A 27228-nucleotide genomic window follows, 5' to 3' on the forward strand; every position below is an offset into this window, starting at 1 on the left:
TCACAATCTAGTACAGTAAGCCCACAACTTACGCGTTTTTAAACTTGTGCGTATTCAGCTTTACATGTGTGGCTGAGAAAGAAAGGAAGGAAGGAAGGAAGGAAGGAAGGAAGGAAGGAAGGAAGGAAGAAAGAAAGAAAGAAAGAAAGAAAAGGGGGCAGGGTTCTGGGAAAAGGACTTTGGCAATCCCACCTGCCATTGAACCCAATGTGTTTTGACTACATGCGATTTTGGCTTTAGGTGTGATCAAGTTTCAGGCTTACTGTATTAATAAGAGCATCCTGATGGTAGTTGGCAATACTTCTCTGTTCTTCAGTGCTGTTTCCTAATTGAACTGTTTGCTGCACAAGTACACTAGAACCTGAATTCTTAACATGTGGTTTCCCTCCTTTAACTGTGCCTTTTTATTCTCTCTCTCTCTCTCTCTCTGTGTGTGTGTGTGTATGTACTAGAGTGTCATCCAAGCTGCTTTTTTTTTTTTTGTAGAATACATGTTTGGTACTCGCTCAGTTCTATTTCTTTTCCAAACAGAGCTATTTTTAGTTCTCTACTCTGATGCCTTCCCAAGATCATCTTATTACTGAATCTGAAGCTACTCTGCAATACTCCTTAAATGTTTGTCAGTGTTCAGAAATCATTGATCTTTTCTTCAACCCCTGATTGATTTTGAGCTAAACCAAAGGAACTCTTGGCTTTTAAGACTATGGATTTGCCTAAGTGTCATTCATAATTTTGCGGTGTATATTCCAAGGCTCTTATTAAATAGCTAAATGTGTCTGGTAGTAAATCTGCTTCATTGGATATATAAACACTTCCAAAAAGTAAATTCAAAGAATTACAGCTCTACCTGCCACTCACATATTAAAATTCCCACCATGGTCTGCATTTAATTCATAAAAATGAAGACTTTTCAGCTTCTTAGTATTATTAACTATCTCATTTGGGTACTGTCCTCCTTTTAAGGAGGTCAGCATAGCTGTCATGAGGTTCCTTCATTTATCTTTACAGCAACCCCTTGAGACTGACTTAGCTGAGTACAAGAGGAAAATGTATCTTTTTTTACATACTATGAAAATCTAGTTAGGTTAATCTTAGTTAAATGGCGCATGGGATGTTTCCAAATGGGAGTTTAATTTGCAAATGTGTTGCTTTGGCAACGGTTTTGTGTTTTTTAAAAAATTATTGAATTTGTCCCTGAAAGCGTAAATCCATACAAGATTGGGGGAAATATGGGTCGGCTTTTTGATGCCAAAAGTATCATGTGGGTGCTGAAGGAAACTGCTATGCCTAAGGAGCACTGACTCCACAATAAACACTGCTATGGAAGTACTGAAGGTCACAAAATAAAGCAAATATCAAATATCTGGCAACCAAAATGATTTATGTCTGTTAAGGTAACCAGGAAATATTACAAACTGTCCAGATTTTTTTAAAAACTATGTATGCATTTATTTATTTATAGAAGTGTTTATACACCTCCCTCTTGCAAAACATCAGAGTGCTATACAACAACATAAAAGCAATGCAAAACAGTCATTTAAATGACTGGCTACTCAAGGAACTTTTTTTTATTTACTTTCATAAAAATTTTACACCACTTGATTGTAAAAACAACAAACCTCCAAGTCATGTACAAAAAAGATCAAATAAAATTATCACTAAGAATTAAGAGCAATAATTTAAGACCTTTGAATAGTTAAAATAACAATAAACGAAGCAGATTAAAACTCACATCAACTTCTGAATATCTCTGTAGGCTTGTCTAAACAAAAATGTTTTAGCAGGCGCCAAATAGGCAGGGAGTTCCAAAGTGTAGGTGCTGCCACACTAAAAGATCGAGGAAGACGGAGCAAAGAGAAATTTTCTCAAAAAAAGCCTCTACCTCTCCCCCAGTGCCATTTCATAAAAACAGTTATGCTGCCACTGCTGAATCACAATAGTACCACAGTAGGAGCATGGGGAAGCCACTGCAATTGATATCTATGTAGGCTGTGTGTAGCAAACAACTCTTCTTTACCCTCAATTTTTTCGATAGCTGACCTAAAGGAAATTATAGAATGCTAGAATGATACTTGATATTTATCATAAATGTTTGGTTAACTAGGAAAATTTGTTTGGAATGGATATTGAATTTGAAATTCAAGGTGTTCAGACATGAACTTAGATTCAATTTTAAAGTGTACATAAAAATGTAGACTCCTTACATTAGTAAGGATTTTTAAGAAAACACAGAAATAGGTTTGGCATTTTAAAAGTCCACTGTGTAAATGGCTTCAATTCCAATAGCAGATCCCACATATATAACATTGGAAGCCGCTCAAGTTACTTCTCAATAGTGTGGCTGATGTTACAATGAGGTCCAGTAATAGAATTGTCAAAAAAGATGAATGTATAGAGAACACACTGGGCTGTTTGCCAGATTCTGTTTCTGGCTTAAATAGGTTGTTGCTGATGACAAGTAGCAATTTCAGATTGCGATGCCTGTAAATAAGGGCAGTTCTTTACCTGAAGTTTCATTAATAGGGTAACCATCTTCCATAATCGGATGTTACAGTGAACAAGTCCTGTATCATTCTCATAGGTCAAGAAAAGCTAATCCATTAAAATTAGCAGACTTGCTTAGTCATTTGTAAGAGTTAAGCCGTCCAGCTGAAGTTAACTGAGTCAAGGTGGATCGAGTAAAAGCAGAAGCCTTAGAGTGCCACTCAAACCAAGACCCATTGGAGCAACACTGCCACTGCTAGATTTTCTCAGCAAATGTGCCGTTTATCTAAAAAAAGCTCAGCAACTTTAGGGTTTTCCTAAAAAAAAAAAAAGTGTAACCATTTTGGGGTGTCATGGTTTTTAATTTTTGAAATATGGCAGCCCTACATTGTTCATACTAAGCTGGGGGAAAGAAACACTTCTGCCTCATCCAGCCCCTTTCTAGCAGGACAAATCAAGGGTTTGGATTGTTTCATATATCACTAGAGAAGTTTTGAAGGTTTAGGATTTACAAACCTAAAACAATCCTCAGAACTTTAAAACTCAGTGAAGGACTCAGCTGGAAATGTATTTGATTTAGTTGTAGAAAGGCTAAATTTTTGTGGAAATTCTGGTAGAGTTGCTAACCAATAGATTATTTACTGCTTTTATAAAGCATTTGGTCCTCAATTTTTCTCATTTATTTATCACCTGCTTTTCAGGACACATTGTCCTTACAAGGTGAGGCCCTCCAAATGAATGATGTTGGACTGCAACGGCCTCCTTCCTTGACCATTGACCATGATATCAATGGCATCTCTTGACCATGATATCTCTGGGCTAATGAAAATTGAGTTCAATGATTTCTGGAGGCCCAGAGGTTCCACACACATGCTTCAGTTAACTCTGGAATTTGTAGTTTTGTTAAGGGGTTGAGTGACTGTTACAGGAAATTCTAATCACCTTCAGACCTAATTGTGTGGATGAAGCAATAACCGGTCCCAGTGTGGTCTGACTGATATCCCACCTCTGCCCTGTCTTATAAAGTATTGCTAGTGCAACTGAGCCATGATTAGCTAAAATGAGTTAGCCAAGTTAGAATCTACTGGTGTATTGCTCCTTTGGTCATGTACATACAGGCAACGACCGATTAATGCATGCCCCAAAGATGCACAATTGTGCACGGCACCGAACCAGGATGTGACCCAATAATATAATATAACATGACACAAAAAGGGTGGAACGGGGGTGGAGCAGAATGAAATGGGGCCATAAAAGGGCAGAGCATGCTTATATGTGTTCTGCCAACATGTGCAGGGGTTGGGAATAGAACCCTCATGTGAAGTGCTCATCAGCTGTATATCCCCGTGATAACCACAATGCAATTATGAAAGTTGCCTACCTTTATTGATATATGGAAAAGAGAAACTTCTTTTCTGCCTCTTCATTCTAAGGCTCAGTGTACACATAATGCTAAGCCAAACTATGGCTTAATGTGATCCCAGATAGGAGATTGTGGTGGCTAAACTCTTCCCCTGGTACTCCTGCTGCTGCTGCTGCTGCTGCTATGCTATGCTATGCTATCCAGGGCTAAGAACTCAGGCTGTGGTTTGTCACCTCCAGACAAATCATGAGCCTGTGTTTGGTTGACATGATAAACCCAAACCATGGTTTAGCACCAGGTAGCGCAGCTGCACTCAGACAAGGAAATAAGTGCAGTGGTTACAGTCTTCTCTCTGGGAACCCATGTGTTCATGCTAAGCCATGGCATGGCTAAATGTTACATGCAAACTGGGTTTAATTAATGAGGGTATGCGATATACTCCATATTCTCCAGCGTTTCCTGTTCTAGTTTCCTATTGGTAATCTTCCTGCAGTTCCACACTTCAAATCTAAAAGGAAAATCTATTTTGGACAGGCTACAGGGAATTATTTGCTTCCTGTCTACTTCTCCTGTCTACTGAGAAACTAACAGACAGCCAAGTTGCCCTCCTTCCTCTCAATTGTTAAATTAGCATTTCTGTCTGTTGCCTGCAGAAACAGATGATGTGAGCTGGAACAAGTTACTTTTCTCTCTTCTCATTTTGTATATACTGTGATAACATTAGAAAATGTAGCTTAGCCTGGCTGCCCTTGGCCGTTTGAGGCAGGGTGATCTCTTATTTGCCACAGGAGCAGCCACACATTAATGCAAATATGTCTATCTCTTTTTGTGAACTCAAGATATTTTTAGGTGTGTCGCATAGTTCATTGTTACTGTTGCACTGCAGAATGGCATGAAAGTCATGGCTCTGGGAATATAACATGGTTTCACTGTTCACTGATATTATTGTTGCTTCAATCCATCAACCTCTGACGGATGATTTAGAAGGATTGGGTCCGGCATCACTTTTGCTGTGCTTGTGTGCCAGTATCCATATTCAGCAGAGTTACATCTCAATGCAGCTCCTTCCTTGGAAGCATCTTCAGGGTTGGAGGTACACACAGTAAATAAACACTCATGGATGCCATAAAGATTCAGTCAAGTGTAGAACTTTACTTGACAGGCATAAAAGCGCATTGGTAGCAAATATATACAGACATTCACCACTGCCATGGTCAAGGCATGCTTAGAGTCCAGCAAGAGTCCAAGACTCTGTTTCTCTTACCACAAGACACAAGCAAGAGACTCACAAGTTATACAGAACTGCTGGTATCAATACTTCCTGTCACACTGTGCATGTCCAAAGAACAGTTCCCACAGAAAATGTTCTTGCATAGACAAAACAATCTCAGCCTTCTGCTGCTTCTTGAGACATCTTCTCTGTTCTTCTCTGTTTCTGGAACAAATGATTATCTCACACACAGAGAGAATATCCAACAATAATTGCATGCAGTGAATAAAAATTACAAGAGAATCAGAAGGCAGAGGATTGTCCAGGTGATACCTTTTCCTACAGCTGGTAGCACCTGCCTGAAAGTGCAAGAAAAGGTATTGCAAGAAAAAGGTATTAACTAGTACAAGGAATTTGAGTAGCTACTGTTGTGGACTGTGCTTCCTGCGGTGCTCCTGTTAGTCTCTAGCCTGGGATTTGCATTAGCAGAGATAGATGGAGGCTGCGCAGTGTCTATGTGTAGCATGCAAGCATCAGGCACTCTGAATCAGCATGCCTAACAAAAAAAAATCCCAACCACCTAGAAGCCAACTTGTATATTAGTTATAGATTAAGGAGATCAGGAAAGTAGCCGATTCCTATGAGCAATGTAATGTGTGAAGATGGCAACTCTTGCAGTACTGTGGCAGCCACTGTTGTGGACAAGGAAATACATATTCAGCCACCCCTTTCATGGAAGTTCCTGCTGTAGTACTGAAGAGTATCTGCCTAATTATACTACTCATATGATTAGATCATTGTCTATGCTACTAAATGCACATAGAGAGGCCAGTGGAATGTATGAATTAGCCATAAATTGGGTTCACCAAGTTCTCAGCTGTCTGTTCAGCATCTGTTTCTTGCAGAGTCACAGCCAAACCTGGAACTGATTCTACTTGTGACCAGAATAGCCCTTGTTCACTTTTCTTTTCCCCGCTGAGTTTCTGGCAGAGTTTTGCTGAAGTCTTTGTGAAAGGCACAATGAAGTAGTGCTTTTTCAGGCAAAAGGAAATGAGAGAACCACAGGGCGTGATTAACACTGGAATCTAATCTTACTCTTGCCAACAATGGGGTCTTTTCTTCTCTACCTGCTGGGCTGCTGTGAAGAATTAGAATTAGTAAAGAGGAATGTGTGTGAAATGCTTTTGGGTTTTCAATAATTAGCAAATTATCAGGCGGATAATCTCGATGAACTGGGATCCAGAAAGGAAGAAGATACATTATCACATAGTTTCAGTTCAGATTGTTTCTTGCTGAGAACATTTTTCTATGGAGCTGGGTCCTTTGGAGAGAGGAAAGGGCAGGATAACTTGATCTGTTTTTCCCTTGACAGTCCCTGTGGCCTGTGACCACACTGAGAGACCTGATTACAGCCTTATTGCACCAACCCAGAGTGATGTTGAATCATGTTAATGTTATGTGCTTTAAATAGAACTAATTTTTTGCAGAGTGATATAGTACTCTGCTAGTTGCAGATTAGATACAGCCTAGGGATTCATGTGTCTAGAGAGAAATAAAGGCTTAAATTGTTCTCTCATGGCCATGTTCACATCTTCATTGTATACTTTGGGGAGAAAACAACCCCAGACACTGCTACCTCATTGAATATAACTAATTAAATCAGGCACTCTGAATCAGTAAAAGCTTGACCACCTCAGGAGTGTATGCTAATTTCTCTTCCTTGAATTTCCAGTTTTAGCAAAAAGACACAACTCATGTGCATGATAGATTATTAGTCCATTAGTATCCTCTTCCTTGTGTTGGGGAGAAGAACCACTCAGTGGTAAAGCACATCTTTTGCATGCAAAAGTTCCCAGGTTCAATTCCTGGTACAGTGGTACCTCGCAAGACGAATGCCTCGGAAGACGAAAAACTCGCAAGATGAAAGAGTTTTTCGTTTTTTGAGTTGCTTCGCAAGACGATTTTCCCTATGGGCTTGCTTCGCAAGACGAAAACGTCTTGCAAGTTTGTTTCCTTTTTTTAAAAAACCGCTTGAAGAGGTGCAGTTGCGACTGACTGTGCTTTGCAAGACGAAAGACCTCGCAAAATGAAAAGACTCGCGGAACGAATTAATTTCGTCTTGCGAGGCACCACTGTATCTCCTGATACGACTGGAAAAGACTTCTGTCTGAAACATTGGAGAGCCAAATACTGCCAAATAGTCCAGTCCAGAGGTAGGCAGAAGGTAGATCAGGGTCCACTGGTAGATCTCTAGGTGATTTTCAGTAGATCAGCAAGTGCTTCTGATTTCCAATTGTCTGAAAATAGCAACAACTAAAATGTTTTCACTTTCTAAATTAGGCTGATGGTGTGGGGGCCCTTGGCCTAGCTTTGCTAAAGCAATGCCTACATATATCTGCCCAACTGAGCCACTATTTTGCACCTGGCTCCAGTTGGTAGATCTCAGGGTTTTTGCTGTTAAAAAAAAAGTACATCCCACAAGTCAGAGGTCTGCTCATCCCTAGTGTAGACATTGTTGAGGTAGATGACAAATGGTTTGATGCTGTATAAAGAAACTTCCTGTGGGGGGGCATGGTTAAGAGACTCAGAGCAACATAAAGTTAAGTTGTGCATTCCTTCGTACTCCCTCCCAAGGTTTGCTTTAACCTGGGTATAAGTTTTACTGTGCATCAGTACTAACCAGGATTGTGGCTAATCAGGATTGCCCTTGTACTCAGAGTTGAATAACCACTTCAAGCCCTGGTTCTAGATCTGATTACAGCAGCAATCCTGGCTACTGTTAATTTGTGATGCAGATGTAATGTTACACTGCCGAGGGTGGGTGGGAGAATGTGAGCTTGCAGAACATTCATGATATCCCTGTCATGCTAAGCAAATCAGGAATGTTACATCTATATCAGGCCAGAGAAAGAAAGTGAAAACATACACTAGCAAATTTCTGTCATTGTGTATCTGAACTTGGTGTTTTCACCCCTCCTCATAATGTTCCCAGTATCAACAAGAGCTGGGAGTTTTCTGGGATTGGGCAATTCTAAGAGATAGTTTTGGTATGAGTGATCCACAAGGGAGAGGGTATCAGGCAACCCTGCACAATCCCACAGCAAGCTTGCTGTTAACCTCAGATTGTGATAAACTCCTTTCTTTTTGCTGCTTAAGTCCTGCCTCATGCTAAATGGTTGCTTACAGAAAGCTTGTGGTAACTTCACATTATGGTGACGATATAGGGAAAATATCTGAACAAACATTAATTATGCAGTGTAATATTTCTGAATAGGGAACACACAATTAACTGGGTTTGAAAAAGTACAGCAATTCTCTTTTGCAGTGGATAACAAGGAGATGGCTGGTGTAAGTTACTTGAAAGGACAGGACAAGATTTTCCAGCATAGAGGAAAACAGGTTCACAGCTGAGCCTAAGTATATTAACTCATAAATGGGCAGAGAATTGCAGCCAGGGATTAAAAGGGCTGAGTATCAAAAGAGAAGTCCCAAGTATAAATTTAAAAGAAATGCACTTCATAGTTTCACTGCCATCTTTGCTTTCCCACTGCTTGATGTATTCATACCAAAGTCTATTCTACTTTCCATTCCACTCCATTCTTCTACCTGTCATTTTACCCTGAAAGCCTTTACAGTTTTTATTCAGCATTAGAACTATCCTCAGTCATCATATTGACTCTAATATCTGAGACCTACTCGGCAGGCAAGTGTACTGAAAGATATATGTGTTTTCTAGGAGGAGGAATTAACAGCTAATAATTATAGTTACTAGCAACAAGAGAACTTAATATGCTCCAGCAGAATTTTATCCAGATAAATGTTGCTGTCTGTATTATTTTCTGCAGCATTTTAAATGTAAGACGGATCTTAAAATGTTCATATTTCTCACTATATAATCTTGCAAAGGAGGACACTGCAAGAAGTAGACAATTTCATGACATCATTCTTACTTTACAACAAGAATTATGGTGAATGAGCTGAAACTGAGATGAAAGGTTGCTCTGTCCACTGATCCAGGCAAGCTTTAGCTTTTTCTCTTTTTTCCCTTGGCAACAGGTTTACAAAGAACCTCTCTCCTGATAAGATCAACCTGAGCACACTCAAAGGACAGGGGCAGCTGACTAACCTTGAACTAGATGAAGAAGTCCTGCAGAATGTATTGGAATTGCCCACCTGGCTTGCCATTACTCGGGTCTTTTGTAACAAGGCTTCCATCAGGGTGAGTTAAATTATCAGCAAAAGCTTTTGCAGTACTGAAAGTATTTCCTGTCCTGACTACATGCCATTCTTCCTACTTTTGTACTAAACAAGTGCAATCCTCACTCCAAGCTGCTCTGGCTTTGTACCCAAATCGCTAATCTTCCCATACATGTGCTATGAAATCTGCTCCAATAACTGGCACAAGAGGATCAAGTTCTGAACCAAGAGACGCTGCAGAAATTACAAGCAGACTGGTTAAATTCAGTTTTAAATTGATTGTTCTGTTTCATCTGAATTTGTTCTGTTTAAATGCATAATTGCAAGGATTGTATTTAGTAGTTGCAATTGAACATTTACACACAGAGCGCAATGTTCTCCTCTTGAAAATGTTGCCCCAAGCTCTTTTTGAAGCAGGAAATTGATTTTTCAGTTGATGTAAGTGAGTAATCGTTTAAGCTCCATTAGGATTACCCATAGTGACACAAACCCCGTGCAAAATGGTTTAGGAGATTGTTAATAAAAAGTGCAGCTTTGATTTGAACTGTTCCCAGAGTAATGACCCCATCGGCTCCTTTGCCTTCTTTGTTTAATACTCAGAGCTGCTTTTCACGTTACTGCTTTTTGATAGGGATGTTAATACTTGCAACATTTTAGGAACATTTTATTGGCTGAAGCACCAGAAATGTCTGTTCCTTCTCAGTACATGTATGGAGAAACCACTGGAGAGTTGAAATTACTGATCCTCCTTTTGCCAACACATTTTAATTTTTTTCTGACATGTGTATTAATATGCTTGTTGATAAATTAACATGAGAAGCAGCCCTTGCAAGAAATGCAAAGCAAACACAATAAGGGCGTGGACTGTTTGTTATGCTCCCAAATATGAGACTGTATAACTAATGCAAACAGCAAGATTTCTCATGTGTAACATGACTCAGGATTTGATCTGCATGCGCATTGGCAAGCTTGGTTATGAAAAATTTAACAGGCCCAATCTTTTTCAGGTTAATAGAAGGTTACATAAAAAACAGAAATTACAGAAACCAGTGAGGTGAAGGTTTCGTTTCATTGTCTCTAGAAAGACCATCTCATACTTCAGGGTCTCGGTACTGGACAAGTGTTTTAAAAGATAGCTGGAAAAGGGGCTTTGTTCACTAACATTTAACAGCATTTCAGGTTTTGAATAAGGGTTATGAGGAGCTCATTACAGTAATTACAGTCGTACCTCGGGTTGAATGTGCTTCGGGTTGAGCGTGTTTGAGTTGCACTCCGTGGCAACCCGGAAGTAACAGAGTGTGTTACTTCCGGGTTTTGCCGCTCATGCATGCGCAGACGCTCAAAATGACGTCACGTGCATGCGCGGAAGCGGCAACATGCAACCTATGCAGATGCACCATCACGTCTTACGTTGCATTCAGGATGCGAACGGGGGTCCGGAACGGATCCCGTTCGCATCCCGAGGTATCACTGTACATTGATTTGGATACAAAGATGAAGTTAACATAACAATTATGCAGGGGGATAACTGATTGGGGAATCCTCAGATGCTCTGGAGTAGGGGTAGGCAACCTAAGGCCCATGAGCCAGATGCTGCCCAATCGCCTTCTCAATCCAGCCCACAGACGGTCCAGGAATCAGCGTGTTTTTACATGACTAGAATGTGTCCTTTTATTTAAAATGCATCTTTGGGTTATTTGTGGGGTCTGTCTGGTGTTTTTACATGAGTAGAATGTGTGCTTTTATTTAAAATGCATCTCTGGGTTATTTGTGGAGCATAGGAATTCGTTCATCCCCCCCCCCCCCCGCAAAAAAATAATAATTCGGCTCACCACATGGTCTGAGGGGCAGTGGACTGGCCCACGGCTGAAAAAGGTTGCTGACCCCTGCAGTCTGGAGGGTCTTCCAATTCCCTGGAGCCTCCTTTCATGGGTATGGGAGATTACAGAGAGGTGGAACTGGTAACTTTCCTAAATGGGTGGAAATGCCTTTGGCTGGTGCAGCGGGATCTTTGGATCCAAGCCATTGTTTCCTGTTTGGCTGTATATTGTACTTGGGCATCTGATAAAGTAGGCATGAAGGTTCATGACACAATAAATCTAAAGACCCAAAGCACTCTTTGTTCTTTATCAAATGTCTTCTGCATGCAAGGGTACAAGAAATAGTATTGTCCTCAAACAGCTTGTATTTCCATAGAGCTGCTTTTACAGTGTCACTTTTCAGAGCAGCAGTTTGCTGGAACTGATCTTATTACTGTCACCCTGAATCTATTTAGCCCTTGTGACAGTTCGTGTTTATTTTACATCTGCTTTCTTGTTACAGATCCAGTGGACAAAGCTGAAGACTCACCCAATCTGTCTGGTAATGGCCTTGCTTACCTGTTAGTGAGAACTTGTAACTCTAGATTGTTTCAGAAGAAGAGAGAGCCTGTGTTTTCAATGCTGGAACTTAAGGCTATATACTTCTACTGTTGATCAAATTGGTGGCAGCATAGGGCTATTTCCAATATTGCAACTTTCATTGAGAGGTATAGTCCTGTATAATTCCAATGATTGAAATTAAAATGTGGGAAGGAAAGAACTGATACCTAACTAGTGAAATACACTGACCTTTCCATATATGCATTTCTGTGTATATTAGCCATTTTTTATATTATAATGTTCCTTCTTGCATTTTACTAGTTGCTTCCAAGGCAAACATCTAGTTTTGATTCAGTTGTGATTCAGTTGTGTTAAGTCACTTCTGAGATTATTGCCTTACCTGTGTACACTCAAAAATTATACATAAATGCACAGTTTTGTGTTTTTTAGAGCATTGACTTGTGAGAATTAAATAATTTTTTTAACATGGTTGTAATAGACTAAGTAAAGGTCTTTTCTTTTCAGATCTAACACAAAAATGTCTTTTGTATTGTAATTTTTATTTTTATTTTGTGAGCAGCAGCTAGTTGGCCCTTTTTAGGGGATGAGAATACTGTCGGGCTTTTTAGGGGCATTTGACACACATGGACAATATGTCAATTCCTTACCTAGAAATGTCTGTCATATAGAAATGTTGCAATATGTAAAGTAGACATAAATTTGCCCTGAATCTAGCCATATGTTTTAATATGTTTTAGTATTTAATTTTTGTGTGTTTTATAGTACAGTTGTAATCCCCCCCCCTTGATTTTACTATTTTAGATTTTGTAAATCTCTTTAAGGGTTTTTAAAATAATCAAGCGGTGTATAAATGTTATGAAATAAAATAAATACAATAAATTATGGTGGAACTATATGTTTTCTTGCAGACAAGTGTTCCCTAATTTGCCTTTTCTGGAATAAAGTAATGGTGGGAGTTGTCAAAATATACAAGGGTAAATAATTGAGTAGGAAGAAAAGGTATTTAATCCCACTTTTTTGCCAATACTTGACTGGAGATTCCCCCAATCTCAAGACTGTTTCCTCCCTAGCTGAACTTACTTACAGTTTCAAAGCTTGAGTAGGCAGGATATAAAATAATAATAGTAGTAATAATAATATTAAAGGTTGGTAGCCAACTAAGGCTTACTCAAGAGTTTATTTTAATGGGTCTCATGATAATTTACCGATATTAAGACACTTTTATAAAGGACTATATAGACTTGGGAAGCACATGCAAGAGAGAAGAAAAATGAGGAACAACATCCAAAACAGAGAACAGCCAAGTAGACCATACAGAAGACATTGCTGTGTAAATAATTGTATAAGGAGATTTGCCCCAGGAAGGTTTTCATACTTGAAACCCATTGGGCTTACCAGACTTGTTTGCCTAGCCTCTCATTTGTGCTAGTAATTATACAGTTTCAGAAGGAGCCTGAATATCTTAAACCCAAACTTTTAGGATAGCTAATGAACACTTCTTTCTTAGGTAACTTTTCCATGTCTTGTTTCCTTGCTATGTTCACAGTTATTGGATAAAGTTGAAGTAGAGATGCGGACATGTGAAGAGCCCCGGCCACCCAATGGACAGTCTCCTATTGCCCTTGCTTCAGGACAAAGGTTAATATTGCTTGTAACCAACATTTGTCATTGCAGTGTTTTATGTTACTTCTGCTTTCCCTGTTTAAATGATGTGTTGGGTCTGACTTTGTAATCCAAGTTTTCTACTTTTCAATTCCTGCTGCTTGAGATTGTACTGAAAATCTGGACACTTACATTGAGCCTGTACTACAGAATACAGAACCTGACTTCTGTATTGACAAATAAAGTATTATATGTTTAGATTGAAAACCACAACAAATTTTGCTTTTATATGGTTTTGGTGTAATAGCGACCCTCCTGTGAGTCTTGTGTAGTTTTTCCTTGATCCTTTTCTTTCTTTTACAAAATGCAACCAGGGAGGCTACATTCTTTTGCAGAAACCTGGGGAAATGATTCTTAACTTTTCCCTTTTAAAAAAGGCAAAAGTTGACAGCTATGCACAGGTGCCACTTACTGAAAACAATGGAAATTGCTTGTCAGGCAAGCATTCACATAATGAGACCACAATTTCTATTGATTCTTATGGGAACATGTCTACTTGGGGATGTGTCTCTTTCCCCTCTCTCCATGGTTTCTTCTTGAAATACTGACTTCTCTGATCTCTCCTGTTCCCCAGTTTGTCTGATTTCTCCTGCTCTTTGATTTTTCTGATCTCACTACCTCCATACCTCCCTGCATGCTTTTTGTCTGAAAATGGCTGCTACCAACCAGCAAAGCACAAACAAGCAAGGAAATAAGGAAGCAGGCAAACTTCAGATGTTTGGATATCTGAATATGCAGAGTATATAGTAAAGTTTAGGAATAATTTTTTATGTTTGGATAAGTGAATTTTCAGAGTGGGAAGATAGTGGACCCTGCATGTATACTCTGTTTAATTAGTTGCAGCCACCAGAGTGGTACAGACAGGGTGGCATTGCTTACCTGGATTCCAAATGCCATATGTTGCTGCCTGTAACTGAGAAGGAGTGGTGGTGCAGTGGCAAGAGCCCATGCTGCCCCAGCAACTGCTACTGTGTTTCATGTTGTTAATGATAAATAGTAAGGGGTGCAGGTGGCACTGAGGTCTGAACCACTAAGCCTCTTGGGCTTGCCAATCAGAAGCTTGGCAGTTCGAATCTGCACAATGGGGTGAGCTCCTGTTGCTCTGCCCCAACTCCTGCCTATCTAGCAGTTCGAAAGCACACCAGTGCAAGTAGATAAATAGGTACCACTGTGGCGGGAAGGTAACAGTGTTTCCGTGCGCTCTGGTTTCCATTACGGTGTTCCATTGCACCAAATATAACTTGCTCCTCTTTGTTTATTACTGTAGGATCATAATTGCTCATGAGTTTTCAGTTTATAAATTGAATTCAATTACTGAATACATTATAATATCCTGAAACATCAGAATTTCACATTCATGAGCAGAGAGACATTTCATTACTACAGTGTTCCTTGATGCTGAAGAAGGGTTGGAGAGTATAAGCACGGAGGTCACATCTAGCTTGTGAATCTGCTGTGTTTAATACCTCCCTGCAGATTTCCTGCCCTTTTAAAAGCCCTTTCCCTCCTTACAGTGAATATGGCTTTGCTGAGAAGGTAGTAGAGGGTATGTTTATTGCTGTCAATTCCATCACCATCAAGATCCACTCCAAGGCCTTCCATGCTTCTTTTGAACTGTGGCAGCTTCAAGGATACAGTGTCAACCCCAACTGGCAGCAAAGTGACCTCCGCTTCACCCGCATCACGGATCCAAACAGGGGAGAGGTAAGAGCTTAATTAAATAGTCTCTTATTTGAAATCTCCTCTGTTGACTCACAAGGATTTGCAATATAGACATTCAATGACACCCCCACGCCCACCTTTAATAATCTGCTACCGATCCAGCTGGTTACAGCAACCTCCTTTGAAGCTATACTTTCAAGGGGTTTGACTCTAAACCAGCTTCCCACACACTGAGAAAGCAAACATTCACACACTGAGAAAGCAGGGAACCACCTAGTGCTGCCAGTCTTGTTGGGGTTCCCTGTCTGTGCTTATTTCTGTTTTTTTTTTTTTATAATATTTTTATTGAACAATTTTTTATATAACAGAAACAAAACATACATAAGCAAACATCAAACAATAATAAAACATAAAACAAGTACCATTTCATAACCCAATTTCTAAACCTTACTTCCTCGACCTCCTCTTACTTCCCGTTTCTGTATTCCAAATTCTTACAGTTATTCAGCGAAATCTTGCCTTATTTTATTATAAATTTATGGTATTCACCCTTATTCTCTTTATCATAACCATTACTAATAGTAACCATTTGTTTTAATCCAACATCATTCTAACTGTCACCAATTTTATAATGTTTCTTTAAATATTCCTTGAACTTTTTCCATTCTTCTTCCGCCGCTTCTCTTCCCTGGTCTCGGATTCTGCTCGTCATCTCTGCCAAGCTCATATAGTCCATCACCTTCATCTGCCATTCTTCCAGTGTGGGTCCCTGTCTGTGCTTATTTCTGCTGGCAGGGAGCCCTGTTTGCAAAGGAGTAATTGGGAGCTCATCTTAACCTTCTGATTGTCATGTATGGGACAGGTGGCCATGGTTTGTGGGAAACAGCCCTATGGCTCAAATTGCAACCTGTGCCAGGCCTAATTAGACCCAAAGGATAGAGGTTGCTCTAAGGCTGCTGTTGGCCACGTCTCATTCTGAAACAAGGTGGGATGCTGAAGAGTTCTATTGTTTCCCCTAGAGTGCAATCACGCATTTTCTTCCTGCTTCAGTAAAGTATGTTTCCTGATTTGCTACAATACATTGTATCCATCTTTAAAAGTTCAGCATTCTTCCCTTTTTGTCTTTGTGCTCTCCCCCCCCCCCCCGCATAGGTTCTAACATTTAAAGAACTCACCTGGCAAACGCTTCGCATAGAGGCAGATGCTACAGAAAACGGAGATCAAGATCCTGTCACCACCCCGCTAAGACTTATTACGAACCAGGGCAGAATCCAAATATCTCTTAAGAGAAAGGCAAGTATGGAAAGTGCAGTTGGATGAAATACTTAGTAGGCCCCACAAGTGTGTTCAGATAACATCCTTTGGTCTTCTACTGAATATTGGAGATCTGAAATTCTTTGCTTATGCAGTCATTCTGCATTCAATTAGAAAGTCTGTGTTCTTAGCTGTAATGAATTATTAAAATTTGCATTTTATTTTCTTTTTATTTCTTAAGGTTTTTGTGAGGGACATTGTGTGGCATTGCAGTGTGGTGTAGTGGTTAAGAGCGGTAGATTCGTAATCTGGTGAACCAGGTTTGCCTCTCCGCTCCTCCACATGCAGCTGCTGGGTGACCTTGGGCTAGTCACACTTCTTTGAAGTCTCTCAGCCCCACTCACCTCACAGAGTGTTTGTTGTGGGGGAGGAAGGGAAAGGAGATTGTTAGCCGCTTTGAGACTCCTTTGGGTAGTGATAAAGCGGGATATCAAATCCAAACCCTTCTTCTTCTTCTTCTTCTTGCAGTATGTTTTGTCTCAAACAGTAATAGAGAGGAGTGGGAATTCATAGTTAACATTAGGGTGTGTAATAGGTGTATAAAAGCAGAGGTCAAGGTACTGGAAACTATGCTCGAAAAAGAAATCAAACTCCCGATTTAGGGCCATCTCAAGTTTCCTCCCCCCCCAAAAGAAAATATTATTTTTTTAAAAAAAAACCAGCTTGTCCAATTTCTGTCATGTTCTCCAGATTGTATGCCCTCCTTTAGACACTGTAGTAAAGCCCATGGCTGTGCAAATACCAATCACCCTACAGAAGTACATCATTCTTCACATATGATAACTTGATTATTATATACAAATTCCCACAGTGAGATGAGTGCTTCAAACATCCACACAGCATAATCTGTTCGTTTTCATGCTCTAGCAAGTTTAACAACGCAGCCTGTTCCTTTCTTCTTCAGATAAATGTGATAAATGCTGAGCTATGAGCATGCCGGCAAATGTAACTTCCATCAGATACCCAAACTAGATATCTGCAATCAGCCAGAGGCGTTGCCTACTTCTCACTTTGCTGTTGTTGCACATGTCCACTGAAATTCAGTTAATTAGTTCTGTGAAGTCCCATCAGCAAAGGGAGTAAATGTTTTTGGACCAGATGTTTATGCTAAACTTTTTTTCTGTTTATGAGACAGACAAAGGATTGTAATGTGGTGGCATCCAAGCTCATGTTCCTTCTTGATGACTTGCTGTGGGTGCTGACTGATTCTCAGCTGAAGGCAATGATGAAGTATGCAGAGTCCTTGAGTGAAGCCATGGAGAAGTCAGCCCAGCAAAGGAAAAGTTTGGCTCCTGAACCTGTCCATGTAAGCAGCTCTTCCTTACATGCTATGATGGTGTTCGGTAGAATAAATAGAATTTATTATTTATACCCCGCCCATCTGGTTGGGTTTCCCCAGCCACTCTGGGCGGCTTCCAACAAAGTATTAAAATACAGTAATCAGTTAAACATTAACAGTAAATAGCAAAGACATTAGTGAAGAAGCTTTTACTGGGTATAGAATTTTCTGTCACTGTCAGATGGCTGCCCTTTTGTCTTTCACATAGTGGCCACTGCAGAGATTTTGCTTGCTGAGGAACAAAACATATTAAATAGAAATGGACAGTTCTACCATCTCTTTTCTGCCACTGTTTTTTTTTTAAAACCCTCTTGAGCCCTCTTCTTCAAATGTTTCATGCATTGGTATCCCTCTTATGCCCCTTCCCTCATGTTCTCTCTTTAAACCACCCATTAAATTGCACTAACTGCCTTTTAAAATCTTTATTAACTTGGTGTTGAGATAGCATAAGCATTCTGTGCTTAAGATGATCCAATTTTATTTTCCAAAGTAACTTTCAAACTGACTTCCTAAAGAACATCCCACAGATTTTTGGCTCAGTAATTAGTGAAGAGAAGAGATGGGAAGAGCTTTAGAGAGGGCAGCCTTGTACTCAAAACTGATGAAATTCAGAGGCGTGATAGTAATAATAACAATATACATAAGAACAAAAGAAGATCCCTGCTGGACTTATAAAGAGGTAAAGGCTTTCTGGGAAATAATATATAATGAGTTAAAGAAAATGTTTAAAAATACTTTTGTTAAAAAACCAGAAGCCTTTTTATTGGGTATAGTGGGTGAAGAGATACCAAGGGAAGATAAAAGACTGTTTATGTATGCAACAACTGCAGCAAGAATTCTTTTAGCCCAAAAATGGAAACAACAAGAAGTACCAACAAAAGAAGAGTGGCAGATGAAGATGATGGACTTGGCAGAACTGGTGAAACTGACAGGAAAAATCCGAAAGCAGCAAGATCAAGTATTCCAAAAGGACTGACTAAATTTATGTGATATTTGAAAGATTATTGTAAGCAATTAACATCACTAGCAGGGTTGTATGAAGACGTGTAATGAGAAACTTTCTACCTTTCTATATTTTTTTAAATTTTGAATTATTTTGTAATGTGTGTAATTGGAAAACATACAAAATACAATGATATAAAGGTTAATTTTGAAAGCCAGGAGGTGGGAGGGAAGGAAGTTGACAGGCTCTAAAGAGCCAGGGACTTAAAGTGGAGTGTAATGATGTGAACGTATATTATTAAATGGAAAATACATATATATAGAAGATCCCTGCTGGATCAGACCAAAGGCCCATCTAGTCCAGCATCCTGGTCTAGCAGTGGCCAGTCAGATGCCTATGAAAGCCCACGAGCAGAATCGGTGCAAAGTAGCCCTCTCTCCAGTTGTGATTCCCAGCAACTGGTATTTTGAGTTATACTTCTAATACTGGAGGTGGTATACAGTCATCACGGTGAGCAGCCTTTAGTAGCTTTATCCTCCATGGCAGTGGTGAACCACCAGCCTGGGAGCCTAGCTAGACCCATCTCATAATGCTAAGATCAGAGATGAGAGAAATACTGCCTGATCTTTAAATAGTAAGGCTAAAAGGCAACATTTCTACCCATCCTGAAGATTCTTCATTGGTATCCCTCACTTGAATTCATGCTGCAGGTGAAAAGGAAGAGCCAAGGCTGCAAAAGAACAATCTTCATTTAATTAGACATTTTCAAAGCCTCACTCACCCCATATTAAATTTCTGTTTCAGTAGAGCACCCTCTAGGGGTTTTTTTTTAGTATAACCTGTGTTGTCTCCTTCCTCGTAAAATATAAATCCATTGTTTCACCTTGGTTCTATATGTATATGCCTAGGCTTAATTTCTCTGTTATAGATCACACCTCCAGCTCCGAGTGCTCAACAGTCCTGGCCTCAGTCATTTGGGAACAGCCACAAAGTGATCAGCCAGTACTTCGAGAAACATGATATGAAAGAGTCTTCCTACCACCTTCTCATCTCCCGTCTAGACCTTCACATCTGTGATGACAGTCACACCCGAGAGACAGGTACCCAAACATAAGCTGCGATTAAGGTAAAGGTAAAGGTACCCCTGCCCGTACGGGCCAGTCGTGTCCGACTCTAGGGTTGTGCGCTCATCTCACTTAAGAGGCCGGGAGCCAGCGCTGGCTGCAGACACTTCCGGGTCATGTGGCCAGCGTGACGAAGCTGCTCTGGCGAGCCAGCACCAGCGCAGCACACGGAAACGCCGTTTACCTTCCCGCTATAAAGCAGTACCTATTTATCTACTTGCACTTAAGGGGTGCTTTCGAACTGCTAGGTAGGCAGGAGCTGGGACCGAAGGATGGGAGCTCACCCCGCCGCAGGGATTCGAACCGCCGACCATACGATCGGCAAGTCCTAGGCACTGAGGTTTTACCCACAGCACCACCCGCGTCCCTTGCAAACTGCGATTAGGAGAACCTAAAATTCTCTTTCTTTATTCCCTTTCTCCCCGACCCATCTTTTCTCATGTGTCTATCAATTGCATGGTCTTAATTTTTGAGCTCTGAAATTTTGCTATTGAAAAGCTGTATTTTATAAATGTTGTAAGCTGTTATGGGGAGTCTAGTAAAAAAAAAAACCAAAGCAGGTTACAAGTCTATATAAAAACTATATGATGAGAGACTTCTTACAGGCATCAGTGAGGCAGTAATCTTGGTTCAGAAGTGCCTAAGAGGAAAAACTGCATATTTTGAGGAGAAACATGAGGTTCCCAGCCCTTTGTTTTTCTCTTAAGGCAAATTAAGCAAGAGGCACTTCCAGAGAAAATTGGTGGGTGGGAGAAAGTGCTTTACTCTTACTCCAGTTATTATCATTCTCTGCCAGTGATCTTCCTCACATATTTTTAATCATTTCTCATCCACTCCCAAACCTGGCTTTGAAACCATAAGTATGTTTGGGCTAAAGGAAGAATAATCAAGGTGGGGAAAGCATCTAAGCACCCCCTCTCCTGCCCTATTATGCTTCCTGACAAATTACCCTTCTTCTACGTTAGTAAACATGAGCTTGGGGATCTGTTTTTGCTGAGGTAATAGGTAGTTCCATCCTGAGATTTTCATTTTCATCTGAAGTAACCAGACTGGTTTGGATGGTTTTCTGAGGACACTGGTGGAAGTTGAAAAGCAATTTACATAAGCAAATAGAACAGACACTTGATCTTATTGAAAATAACTTGATTGCTTTCAAATTCATCTGGTCTCTTATGGCTTTTGAATCCTGGCTGGGAAAATCTGGAGTAATTCAACTAAATCTGGTGAATTTTCTCTTGAGTTTTCTGGTGCTGTTTTTCTGCTTGAAACAATTTTTACCTCCTTGAGGAACCATCTTGCTATTTTGGTTTGTCCTAGTTTTAATCCTATTCCCAGGTGGGTGTTCTTCATCTGCAGTGGTTGCTATTGTTACTATACAGTGGTACCTTGGTTTATGAACTTAATTCGTTTCGTAAGTCCGTTCTTAAACCAAAGTGTTCTTAAACCAAGGCGTGCTTTCCCATAGCAGCGGGGGACTCAATTTACAAATGGAACACACTCAACAAGAACATGTTCTGCTTCCAAGGCAAAGTTCACAAACCAAAACACCTACCGGTACTTCCGGGTTTGCAGCGTTCTTAATCCAATTTGTTCATAAACTAAGCTGTTCTTAAACCAAGGTACCACTGTATATCCCTTTCCCCCACATCACTGACAGACTCTTTATTATTAGAATAACATGTCTCAAAAATATGTAGTTAGTTCTATTACCTGAGTGCTATTTCTTCAGCATTATTCCAATTTGTTTTCTTTGTTTTATTTCCCACAGTTAGTGCATATTTTCCAGCAATTTCATTAGCTACAGCCGTGTAGATGTTTGAGAAACTAGTATCTCTATCCAGTGGCACTAGAGGCCCAGTATATATGTTTAATGCTGCATAGTGTCTGTATATTTGAGGAATTTTGTTGTCAGGCCAGTGATAATAGGTTAGATTATCTGTAAGACAGATTTTTTAAAAATATGTTTGAACTGTGTTCTTTAGAAAGCTTCCCTAAGGTGGCTTACAATAAAATATATAAATGTGTATTGGATCACACATCTTTAGGGCTCAACAAGCCTTTCAGTTACAGCTGGTGAAAGCTGTTCCACACAGGCCACTGATTCACATAGATTTCCAATTAACAATCCCAGAGGATGTTAGGGGCCAGTGAACTGCTCTGGAAGTTGTCCAGAATTGCTGTATTGGCTGTTAATCCACTCCTCTGGAAGCAGTCGGAATATAGACAGAAGCGCAAGGAGTGACAATTTTGTAGTGTAAATAGGACAGAATCCCTGCTGGTGAAGAACTTGTCTTCTCCAAAGCAGTGCAGTGACTACAGCACTGTGATCTGGCATCCTCTTCAGCCTATATGAGAATGCTGGACTCAAAGAAGTATCACTCAAAGAAGAATGGTCACCTGCACAGTTTGTTTCTGATTCTCCTGATCTAAGACTAGTAAAAGACTAAAAAAGTTTGTTTTTTTCATTTTACCATAGGTGCTTCCAAACATGGAATAATGGGAGGTGCAATGCAACTAACATTTAGGAGGTTGGCTTTTGACTATTATCCTTTCCACTGGGCAGGTAAGAACATTCTGTGAGTCTCATTTGTAATTTAAACAGAGCTAATGACTAAGAACTGGAATTTTAGTCAGTCTACCTCAATTTAGTTTTGTTAGTGCGCTGCTGCAATAAACTTCTCTGGTACCAACATTATCCTACCACCACCATGGAATGGATAGGGAGAGGAGGAAAGGTGCACAAAAGATATGTGGAAAGGCATACATGGTCTTTCTGATTGAGGTTTATAGGTTGTTTTTAGCAGGGCTCAATGTGCAGAACATTGCGGAGGTTGCACTAACTGCAACAACATTCTTCATAGCAGTCATAATACCAAGGAGCAGAATATAGTGAATCCAGTGTTCAACAAATATGATTTCTATGATACAGGAATTCACTGTCAAGGGAAGATTTGAAAGATCTGAGTGCAACAAGTTAGTAATGGTTGTACTTTCATTGTACTAAAAATTGTGCAGAAATTCCCTGACATAAAACAATGAGCAGAGATACAGCTTTGAGAAGCTTTTGAATTTGAAGGCGCAAAGAGGAAGTCCGCCTACCCGCCTTGTAAACATTTTAAAGCAAGGATTTGATAACTAAGGTTGAGAGAACACCTTTCTCTTTTGTGGATAAAAGCAATTAACTCCACGTTTTGGCAATATAAGTGATTGTGCTGGAGGATAAGAGTGAATATTGAGAGCGGAATTGTCACCCCTCCCCCAGGAACCGGGAGCGATCGGTGAGAGAGCCTGCTGAAGAGATATAGAAGACTTTGACAGCTGTCAAACTAGCTGTCAAAGTTGGGGAAAAAGGAGAACTTTGTTTCTGTTGTCTTTGCTGGTTATATTTGTTACAATTTGGTAATAAGTTGTTAAAAATAAAGAAGAAAAGGCTAATTTGACTTTTGGGTTGGAACTGGAAGATACTAAGAAACCAGAACCCCTCTAGAGGGGGTGCAGGGACATTACAAGAATGGCTGTAAGTGGAAAAATACTGGCTGAACTGGAGAGGACTTTTTTTCTCTTGGGAAAGTTACAAGAACAAAGTGATGTTTTGGCTACAAATGTTATAACATTGAATGAAACAGTAGATAAAACTACTGAGCCTGGAAGGGACTTGACTCAAGTCTCTGCAGCTGAACAAAAAGGTTTTGCAGCTGAACTAAAAATCTCTGCAGCTGAACAAGAAAAGAAATTTGAGAATCTGAGGAAAGAGATATATGATGATTTGAAGGAAAAGGAAGGAGGAGCTATAATGTCACAGATGATTAAGGAGAGCCAGAGGCCTGTTAAGATGGACACAAAGAAAAATAAGAACAGGATGATGAAAATTTGGTTTGATTTGAAGAATGGAGAATGGAGAGATCTCCTCATGTGGAGATCTGAAGACCTATGGATTACAAACTTGGTTAAAGTGGAAACTGGAGCCTTTGGGACATTTGGACTAAAGAGAAGCAAGAAACAAGATTTCGGCTCCACTTTTAAATATGGAGGTCTGGCTGGAAGAATCATGGACCTTTTTGGGACACAGCTTCTTCGAGATTTGGTGTTCAATATAAAGGACTATCAAAAAAACCGGCAGAGAGGAATTGAGAGAGAATTAAGAGCCTCGGACGTGAGGTCACCAGGCTGACAGCAGATAGACTGATGGACATTTGTGGGGGTTCGAAACCGGGAAAGGGGGGGTAGGGCCTTGGGAATTCAAAGGGTGTACAATTATATTTTGTTTCTTTTTATTCTGTTTTGCTACTAATATAAAAATGGGGAATTCGTGGAAGGGAATTGGGGTCGACCTTAGAAAAAGATTTTTAAGAATAAGTACTGATGTATAAAGACTGAGGTTTATAAGTTAAAATTGGTTAACTAAAATGAATTAAATATAATAAGGTAAAATTTTGGGACAAGAACTTGCTGAGCTAAAAATTGGAACTGGAATACAAGAAGGGGAGGTGTGGGGAAGTCAGGGAAGTATGGTATTGAAAGTAAGGAATATAAATTTTATGTGTTTTTAATTGTTGTTGTTGTTTTGTTTTTTGGTTTTTTTTTTGTTTTTTCTCTATTCTTTGAAAACTTCAATAAATATCTATTAAAAAAAGAAAAAAAGAAAAGCTTTTAAATTTGAAACCCAAATGGCAAAATTTGTTCACCTGTGCGATGAGTGGTACTAAAAGGAGACAAACTCTCCCATCTGAAAACTGAACTATGCCACTAACAAGGAAAACGAATGCTTTGGCTGTTTGAGGAAGGTTGTGCAGAGTACAGTAGAGCATTTGCAGAATGGATCATTGTGCAGTTGAGAGACAGTGGTCCTTTCAATATTAACCTACTGTATTATTCAGGAGACAGCTGCAAACACTGGGTGCAGTATTGTGAGGCCATGGAAACCCGGGAACAGTGGGCAGAAAAGCTGGTGAATGAATTCCAAAGCAAGATGGCAAAACATGGTGAAAAAATAAGCTCTGCCTTCTCCAAAACCACAGGAAAAGATTCTCCCTTCAAAAAGAGACCAGGTAACACAAAATACATATCCTTCATACTTGCTTAATCATGAATTACCAACTTCTGGAGGCTTTTGAGAAGACATGTGACCCTCAAAATATGGGTAACCCTGTGTTCTGTAAACTGCTGTTGAATCCTCCACCTGCCACAGTTCTACAGTTACTAATGTGCCATGTTGAACATTGTAAAAGTTAGGTCTGAGACCAGAATAAAACAAAGGTGACGCCTAAAATAATGGAAAGATTTCTGAATAGAGTTCCCCAAACCAACTTGCCAGGTCAGCTGTGTCAACAGCCTTCTCCCTCCTTTCCCAAGTAACCATCTAAGATAAGACATGGGGCCAGCAGTTGTTCCAAGCTGCACCACCTCTTCTTGCCCCCAAGCCGTTGGCCATTTCCTTTCGGGAAGGGGGGAAGGAAAATTTACTTCCCTCCACCAACATTGTAGCATATTGGAGTGTTAAAAGATTTGGCACAGAGTCTTTCTCATCCACCACCTTAGGGTAAGGAAGAGTTAGCCACCTTGTGGCAAAAGAGAACAAACCAAGTTTCATGACCCACCATGTATTTTGTTTGAGCTTTACTAGGAAAAGAGTGGTTTCAATTTCTATCTACTTTTCCCCCTCTTGGGTCTGGGAGCTGAGGGAGATTGTGGGCAGAGGGTATACTGCTGCTGCCTCCCTACCTGAATATAATTAGGGTGAATGAGCATTCTTTTGTGGATGTGGGAATCTCTTGCTGCAATTTATGGTGTGATCATTGAGTACCTGCTCTAGACCACTTGAGGAGAAAATTTGGGTTTCCCCAGCACCTGTGCAGGCATTGGGAAAGGGGGAAGTAGTGCAAGGAACTCCAATGTTTTTCTTTCTACAAATTGTAGTGCAAAGTGAGAGCAAAGTTTCTGCCCTTTCTCTGAAACCTCTGGCATGTGCTGAAAATGAGAGGGGTGACTGCGCTGGTCCAAGATGCTTTGGTGCCTGAAATAGGACCCAAATGGTCCTCCCTGGCTAGGGCTAACACTTAAAAAAGTTTTGTTGCATCGCTCAGACACCAATTCCTGCCTCTCTGTTTTTCTCCCTCCCCCAATGCTACATAGCAGGGCTTTCCTTAATGGGAGTAGTTAGTGGCCGTGATAAATAATAGCTGGGAAGTCAAGCCACAATCTGTGGCTCCCTGCTTTTGAGTTTTCACCGAAGTCCCTGAATCTAGAGTAGTGGGCAGGGTTTCCAAGAACCATGATTGGTTTCCTTTTTAAGTACAAATTATTGATTGGAAGAGCCTACTGTGTTTCTCAAAGTATTGCATTTTTTCCATGCTGTATTATTTGCTTCGAAGCCAGTGTTCCATATCAATACAGAATTGGGGGGGGGGGACCTACCTTGTTACATTTAGTGCTTGAAAAAAAAAATTGCCTGTTCTGATGACTAAAAAATGTCTTTAAGATGGTCTTTCTAGTTCTCAAACAAGCTCACCAGAGAAAGGGATACCTCAAGCAAGCATGCCATCACCTATCCTATTTGGACTCCAGCGGCCTGCATGGAATAGACTCCGATCCAGCTGTGTGGTTGTCCGAGTTGATGATTTGGATATTCATCAGGTACAGTTATTGATAGAGTATCTGCTGCCACATTGTTACTTGATCATTCTTCCCGACTTGTGAACCAAACCATAGGTTCAGACACTTGCTCACTTCTTTACGCTTTTTAAAGTACAAATGCCCAATACATGTTCTTTTTTTTATTTGATCTTAAACAATGTCAGCACAAATGTTGTTCTGTGGCTGAAAGTAGGCCTCTTAGTAAATATTTTCCAATCTAAACTGCTGCCTCTGTTACCACATATTCTGGTGTTTGTTGTTTTTCCAAAGAAGCAAATAGCCGATTACTCTGCCTCAAAGAGAGAAAATATATTACTGTAATATGGTCATATAATATATCATTTTTTGCTATTGACTTGTTTCAGCTCACATGTTTTTAAGCTTCAGGGCTTTTAATTTTTGAGATTCTAGATTGAAATAGTGCTTCAGAGAAACAGTTCTTCTGTCTTTTAGACCTTGGGCACCACAAGGCCAAATCACTGTCTTTTGTACAATGTCTTCTATTGTCTTCAGACAGTCATTATTTTTACTCTTGAATGAGAATCAACAACTCTTTGTTTTTCAGGTTTCCACAGCTGGACAACATAGTAAGAAACCCTCAACCCTGCTCTCATGTAGAAGGAAACTGCTGAATCTTCCTGATCATACCTCAGCTATTCATATTGAGTTCACTGAGTACTACTTCCCAGACAATCCAGATTTTCCAGGTAACTATTCTACATCTCCTCAGGAGTCTATAGCCCAAACTAGATGATAAATTACCTCCACATCTCTGCGCTTGAATGCAACATTTTTAAAATACAAATTGCCAGCATGAAAATCCTTTGCCACTGCTATTGTCTCAATTCAAATCGGTGCAAAGAAATAGAAGCTCCACAATGTGGAAAAGCCCCATGTTAACCCAGCATAAAATACT

General features: G+C 40.0%; 1 protein-coding gene across 2 annotated transcripts in view; it reads left to right on the top strand.

Annotated features, from left to right (window-relative positions):
* The window catches only part of BLTP3A (bridge-like lipid transfer protein family member 3A), a 56128-nt gene that overhangs the window by 10440 nt on the left and 18460 nt on the right, over positions 1 to 27228 (top strand). Inside the window, exons 2-12 of one of the 2 annotated variants that reach the window (XM_053393050.1) lie at positions 9114 to 9276; positions 11577 to 11615; positions 13182 to 13273; positions 14812 to 15001; positions 16112 to 16252; positions 17409 to 17579; positions 19484 to 19655; positions 22156 to 22242; positions 24557 to 24727; positions 26158 to 26312; positions 26878 to 27019. In XM_053393050.1, the coding sequence (XP_053249025.1) occupies positions 9114 to 9276; positions 11577 to 11615; positions 13182 to 13273; positions 14812 to 15001; positions 16112 to 16252; positions 17409 to 17579; positions 19484 to 19655; positions 22156 to 22242; positions 24557 to 24727; positions 26158 to 26312; positions 26878 to 27019 (1523 nt within the window). Of the gene's footprint in view, positions 1 to 9113; positions 9277 to 11576; positions 11635 to 13181; positions 13274 to 14811; positions 15002 to 16111; positions 16253 to 17408; positions 17580 to 19483; positions 19656 to 22155; positions 22243 to 24556; positions 24728 to 26157; positions 26313 to 26877; positions 27020 to 27228 lie in introns of those variants that run through there. The other variant, XM_053393051.1, reaches the window with a different exon arrangement.

The sequence above is a fragment of the Podarcis raffonei genome, chromosome 6 (genome assembly GCF_027172205.1).
Source record: "Podarcis raffonei isolate rPodRaf1 chromosome 6, rPodRaf1.pri, whole genome shotgun sequence".
NCBI lineage: Eukaryota > Metazoa > Chordata > Lepidosauria > Squamata > Lacertidae > Podarcis > Podarcis raffonei.